Consider the following 6,709-nt stretch of genomic DNA (forward strand, 5'->3'; position numbering starts at 1 on the left):
ATTAGGTAAAATCAAGGTTGTTGATAGTGTTTCTAGATGCCCTATCAATTGCTTAGAGAAGAATGTTAAGATTTCTAGTTCTAATTGGGGAATTGTTGGTTGGTATCTTCCTTTAATTTTTAAAACTTCTGTTTCATGTACTTTGGAGCTGTTTTAGGTGCAGACTTTCATCAATGTTACATGTGGGTCTTCGAGAGACCACTGGCATGCCAGTTAATGCAGCTGGATCCCACATGGTTTACCATGTCATTCAAGTCTCAGACTGGCAGCTTGAAAATGTACCAGGTACATGTGTGTGCATGCTCAAAAGCCTGAGAATAGCAAATTAAAAAAAGAAAAAAATGAGTTTTCTACAGCTCTGGACAGTAATTACTTGTTCAATTCATACTATCAGGCTTCTACTTGTTAAATTACTGATGAAAACGACTTTCGCATTGCATTTTCCTTCCCTGCGACTAAATAAATTATTTGGAATTTAAGGCACAGTATCAGCGAGTTGGTCTTTCAACATGCACACGTGAACGGGTCTGCATACACACATATACCCACACTCCCTTCTCTGTATTCATAAAATGAGGTCACGAAGGCAGAGACTTGAATGGAAATATTTGCAAAATGACATTTATTCAAATATTTTTTAGACTCCTATCAGGGTAAAACATTTATTCAACAGAATTTAACATGACTACAGAAGTCCTGGATACTGACTCATATGTTTGTTCTGAGGATTAAATGATGCAGTGAATATGCTGTGAAAAATGTAAAAAGTAACATATATGCTAAATATTATTACAATAGTTTATAATATTAACCGTATATTAACATTGTATTAAAATATTAGCATAATTTTTAAAATCAATATGTACCAATGCTCTGACATAGTATAACAAAAATTTTCAAACAGTTCAGATGTATTTTCTATCTATGCTCAAAAGTTAAAAAGAAAAAAAAAAAAAACCCTACACATGCAATGGCAAAGAAATCTGTCGATACAAACTGATCCATAATTCCTTCTGGAATGCATGCTTAAGAATGGTTCTGAGGTTCTGAGGCCAACTCTGACTTCACTCAGAAAGAGTGCAGTGATCTGTTAGTAGTGATTTGTTAGCATCATCTGCTATTGGGCAAAAACAGAGTGATGGCATTTATTGTAAATATTAAAAATTCCTGATTATGGGACCAATAAGTAGCGTAGTGGCTAAGATGTCAGACTCCCACGTGGTCGACCATGGTTCAAGTCCTGGATCTAGTGGCTTGAAACTCACACTGGGTGCATGTGCATGTGTGCCCAAAATTCCAAGAGAATGGAGAAGGGATTGAGCTGTGGCCATTCCCTTGGGAGTGAATTCTTGCTTTCTATCTCTCTGTCTCTCCAGTGAGCACATACATCCTATAGCAAAATTCTCTCTTTAAAAAAATAAAAACAAAAAACCCCTCCTGATTGTGTGGCTTGCACACTAGTGCTCTGAATATGAGATACAATAGAATGATTGTTCACAAAAAATCACTTTTTTAAAAGAATCATTTAATTTTATTTTGTTATTATTATTATTTTCTAATTTTACTATAGGGCATGTGTTCTCACCAGAAAGAGAGAGAGAGAGAGAAAGTGAGAAGACAAGCCTCCAGGTCTGAGACGTAAGCCATGGCCAGTCTTACAGGAGTCCAGTGCCTTAACCATCACACCACCTGCTGGCTCCCAAAAAATCACTTTAATTCACCTCAAATCATAATTCATTTTCAGTATTTAAAAAATGGCAAGTGGAAGAAACACAGTGCCGTTATAGTTGTAATTCATTATGTTAATAAAAGAGCTTTGTGAATTAACTACCAAGTCTAATACCACATACCTCAGATTCATCATCATTCATTAATCAGCATAGACACTTTTTAAATTTGTCAAACAATATTGTGGAGGGGTTCAGCACCAATCTTACATAGTGTTGACTTATGCATATGTAAAGTCTTTATTTTAGGGCCAGATGGTGCTGCAGTAAAATGTGATGCTCTATGAGGATGACCCACATAGGAAGGTCCCAGGTTCGAGTCTGGAGACCTACCTAAGTATGCAGGTCACACACATACTGATGAGTCATGGCTGGTTGAACCTGGAAATGGATTATAGTACCGCAACCCTGATATAGGTGCTGTCTCTTTCCTTCTCTCGTGCTTATGGAATAAACAAAACTTGTTTTTTAGAGAGATTTTTTTTGCTATAGGTGAGTTGGAGAGACAGAGATAGAGAGACAGAAAGTAAGCCATTCTTCCCCCATGCTGCAATCTCTTCTCCTCCATTCTCCTCTCAGGATTTTGGTCACACATGCACATGAGCCTGACGTGAATTTTAAGCTGCAGAGTTCAGGACTCAAACTGCAGCCAGCTATATGGGAGTCCAGCGACATAACCATTATGCCATCTGCTGGTCCTTAAATAAAACTTTTTTTTTTTTTTGGAGAGGTTTTTGCTATAGGGCGCGTGTGCTAGCCAGACAGACAGACATAGAGACAGAAAGCGAGAAATCACCCCCCAGAGGGGATGGCCACGCCACAATCCCTTCTCCTCCATTCTCCTCTTGGGATCTTGGACACACACGCACATGTGCCCGGCGTGAGTTTTAAGCCACCGGGTCCGGGACGCGAACCGCGGTCGACTACGTGGGAGTCCAGCGACATAGCCATTACGCTAACTGCTGCTTCCCAAATAAAACTTTTTTAAAGAAGTATTTTAATTGTGAAAATATTATATCTAGACTATTTTAAAAATTCAAACAGTAGGGGCTGGCAGGTGGTGTGGTGGTTGGGATGCTGGACTCCCTCAAGGCCGATCATAATTTGAGTCCTGGACCTCATGGCTTGCTTTCTCACTTTTCTTTTTCCTCTCTCTGGTCAAATTAGAATAATAATAATAAATAAAATAATTCCTTTAAAAAAATCCAAACGACATACAATAAAAGGTTTCTCTTTCTCTCATCTCAGATTCTAATCTTGTACTCTTGTGCCCAATGGCAAGCACTATTGAGTTTCTTCTGTAATTTTTCAAATAAATTCTATTTGCATAGAAATACATGTATCTATAAATACATACATACTCAAGAGACAGAGAAAGACAGATAAACACACACCTTTCTGTACACAAATGGGAGCATACTGTAGGCTCGGCAACCTATTTTATACTTAACAATAAATCTTGGACATCATTCCCTACCAGCACATTTGTATCTTCAGCTCCTTTCCTTTTCCTTCAATTTTCTGTTAACATTTAAAAACTAAATAATCCTTTCTAGTTTTCCACTGATACAAAAGCTAATAGAAACATTAAGAAAGAGCTGTGTGGTAATACTGAAGAGGAGACTTATCTAAATGGTCACACTTTATTCAAGACAATAAACAGACAGGTAAATTCAATTCCAATATGTGGTATACAACATCCAAGCAACTCAGGAATTAACAGGACATTAACATATTCCTCCATTGCAGTAACTCTTCAATTTATACCAAAAAATTTAAAGTTTTATATTTCAATTTGAACATGTAGATCACTTATAATTGGGTGTCTTAAAAACACTTTCCACAAAGTTTCAGTATCAAGTTTAAACTCTTATTTCCATCCATGTGAAGATCCACTTTCAAATGTGTGATTACCAAGTGTGATTTCTTGCTAAAGACTTTCTAACATTCTTTGAAATGAATACTTCTAAGATTCTTTTTAAAGTTTTTTGTTTTGTTTTGTTTTTGCCATAGAACATGTGAGCTCACAGGAGAGAGACAGAAGGAAAGTGAGAAATCACCCCCCAACTGGGATGGCCCTATCACAGTCCTTTCTCCTCCTGAGATCTTGGGCACACACACACACATGTGCCCAGTGTGACCTTTGAGCCACAAGGGAGTGTGGCTCTCTCATATGGGAGTCCAGCACTCTAACCACCATGCCACTTGCTGGCCCCTTCCAGGGAAGGATAGTAAATCAAAGAAGGGGATTAAAACAAATTTTCTATTAACAGATTTCCCACATTAATTTCATGCATGAGATTGATTTCCCACATTAATTTCACTCATGAGATTTCTCTTCTGAATGTGTTTTCACATGTTTGGTAAGGGATGTATTTTGTTTGAAGGCTTTCCCACATTCATTACATTCATAGGGTTTCTCTCCAGTGTGAGATCTCTGATGTATAACAAGTTGTGACTTTGCATTGAAGGCTTTCCCACATTCATTACATTCATAGGGTTTCTCCCCAGTATGAGTTCTCTGGTGTACAATGAGATGTGACTTTTGGCTAAAGGCTTTCCCGCATTCATTACATTCATAGGGTTTCTCCCCAGTATGAACTCTCTGATGTTGAGTAAGGCCTTCAATTTGTTTAAAGGCCTTCCCACATTGATTACATTCAAAGGGGCTTTCACCTGTATGAGTTCTCATATGGTAAGTAAGAGATGAGCTATGCCCAAAAGCCTTTCCACATTCATTACATTTGTAAGGTTTCTCCTTAGTGTGAGTTCTTTGATGTATAATGAGGTGTGATTTCTTGCTAAAAGTTTTTCCACATTCATTACATTCAAATGGCTTCTCACCTGTGTGAATTCTCATATGTTTAGTAAGCGATGAACTATACTTAAAGGCTTTTCCACATTCATTACATTCATATGGTATTTCACCTGTATGAGTTCTCACATGTTCAGTAAGAGATGAGTTATACCTGAATGATTTTCCACATTCCTTACATTCATAAGGCTTCTCACCGGTATGAGATCTCACGTGTTGAATTAGGTTTGAGCTATGTCTAAAGGTTTTCCCACATTCAGAGCATTCATAGGGCTTTTCTCCAGTATGAATTCTTAGATGGTCAGTGAGGGCATGTTTATGACCATGGGCTTTGCCACACTGCATACATTCATACGGTTTTTCTCCAGTGTGAGTTCTTTGATGTACAACAAGGTGTGACTTTTGGCTAAAAGCTATCCCACATTCATTACATTCATATGGCTTTTCCCCTGTATGAATTCTCCGATGGTCAGTGAGTCCTTGCTTATGACTGAGAACTTTCCCACACTGATTACATTCATAAGGTTTCACAGAAGCTTGAGATTTGTCATGCTTAGAAGATGAGATACGGCTGAGTGTTTTATGTTTCTCTCCAGTTGGAATTTTGTCCTTAGTATGGGATGAATTATGAAGGCATAATTTCTCATGTTTCTTGTCAGTTTGAATTTTGTCACACTTACCAGACAAGCTATGACTGGATAATTTCTCGTGTTTCTTTCCATTTTTATTTTTGCTTTTTTTGGTATCAGATAAGTGACGGTTGAATGATTTCCTGTGTTCTTTAGTTGCATCAAGTTTCTCTTTTGTACAACTTGTTACATAATCAGGTAAGTCTAAATTCTGTTTGAAACTCTTTCCATGTTGGTCAAATTTAAGAAGCCTTTTTTTTGCAGGAACACGTTTTGTACTGACATTTCTTTTCCCCATTGAACTATATTCATTGCCTTTCTTATTATTCACAGTTTTCTTCTTGAATGCAACTTCCCTAAGGAGTCTGTTTGGAGATTTGTGGTCGTTCTCTAGCTGGTCATCATCTTGCTGGACTTCTTCTAAAATGGAATTCAATGAGACGTTTTTATACATTTTTATACTCTTACATTTTGCAAACTTATAAAGAAATGCCCTGTGGGGTTGAATTTTTATTTAAGCCTATTATTGTAAAATAAAATAAATATCAAGGGCAAACAAATGTTCCCCTACTCTTAAACTTGAGGAGGGAAAGAAAACTGACAACAGTGATTAAAACCATTTTGGCTATCTAAAATTATCTTGCAACCTGGGATAGAACATAAACACAAACATTAGTGAACAAGAAACAGATAAAATTAAAAGAGGTTGTCACTATAGCTGACACTTTTTGAAGTCTCTCCTCTGCACTATCTACCCTGATAACTGCAAACCTATCCATAGCATTTGGCTTCTATACCCTGTACAACATTACATGGTCACAGTCGGCAATACAAGCAGCTTAAGCCAAGATGTCCAATGAGATTCTTCCTCCTACAGTTTTAGACTCTAGTTAATTTCAAATTGGTGCTTAAATTTTAAAATAATATAAGGCAGATACTAGTAAAATCATATTTGTCCTGTGTAAACAGAAAGTTCATCCGTTTAAACAAAATGAAGCATATAAACACAGAGAAGCAGAGATATAAGATTATGTGTCCAAATTAAGTTTATATAATTTCAATTATCAGTGGCTTCTTTATTCCTTGTTCTAGTCTCCAATGAGGTCCAGCTAAACTATTTAATCTTAGGTTACATGTGCTATACCTATGTCCTTATCATAAATGTCTCCATTAGGTCAGCTTGAGTAAACTTTTGTTAATGTACCCAGAATAGAGAGAATAAGGTAAGTCTCCCCAAGGAGTACTGAAAAGTTAATAGGGGACTAATTAAATGAGCAGGAAAGCATGTTTTACTACTACCACCCATGACCAACATAATAGAGAAAATGAAATGACATTCCTGTACTAAGAAAAAAAAAATCCTAGAGTTTCTCTGAGTTTCCTGATGCTTTTATCAAACTCATAATTAGCTTGACAAACAAACTTTGTACCATCTGATTTACAGTGTACATATACCCTTGTTTTATAACAATTCGTTAAAAAGTACACCTTTCTTCTTGTCAGATCATTCTAATAAACAATTATAAATTTTATTTCCA

General features: G+C 36.7%; 1 protein-coding gene across 2 annotated transcripts in view; it reads right to left on the reverse strand.

Annotated features, from left to right (window-relative positions):
• Window positions 1-3,817: 3,817 nt before the first annotated feature.
• The window catches only part of ZFP37 (ZFP37 zinc finger protein), a 15,018-nt gene continuing 12,126 nt past the window's right edge, over window positions 3,818-6,709 (reverse strand). For both annotated transcript variants that reach the window (XM_006142748.3, XM_014585546.2), the window contains exon 4: window positions 3,818-5,591. In XM_006142748.3, coding sequence (XP_006142810.1) covers window positions 4,048-5,591 — 1,544 coding nt within the window. In that variant the 3' untranslated portion in view covers window positions 3,818-4,047. The remainder of the gene's footprint in view (window positions 5,592-6,709) is intronic.

This window comes from Tupaia chinensis, unplaced genomic scaffold, assembly GCF_000334495.1.
Source record: "Tupaia chinensis unplaced genomic scaffold, TupChi_1.0 Scaffold000081_1, whole genome shotgun sequence".
NCBI classification, from domain to species: Eukaryota; Metazoa; Chordata; class Mammalia; order Scandentia; family Tupaiidae; genus Tupaia; species Tupaia belangeri.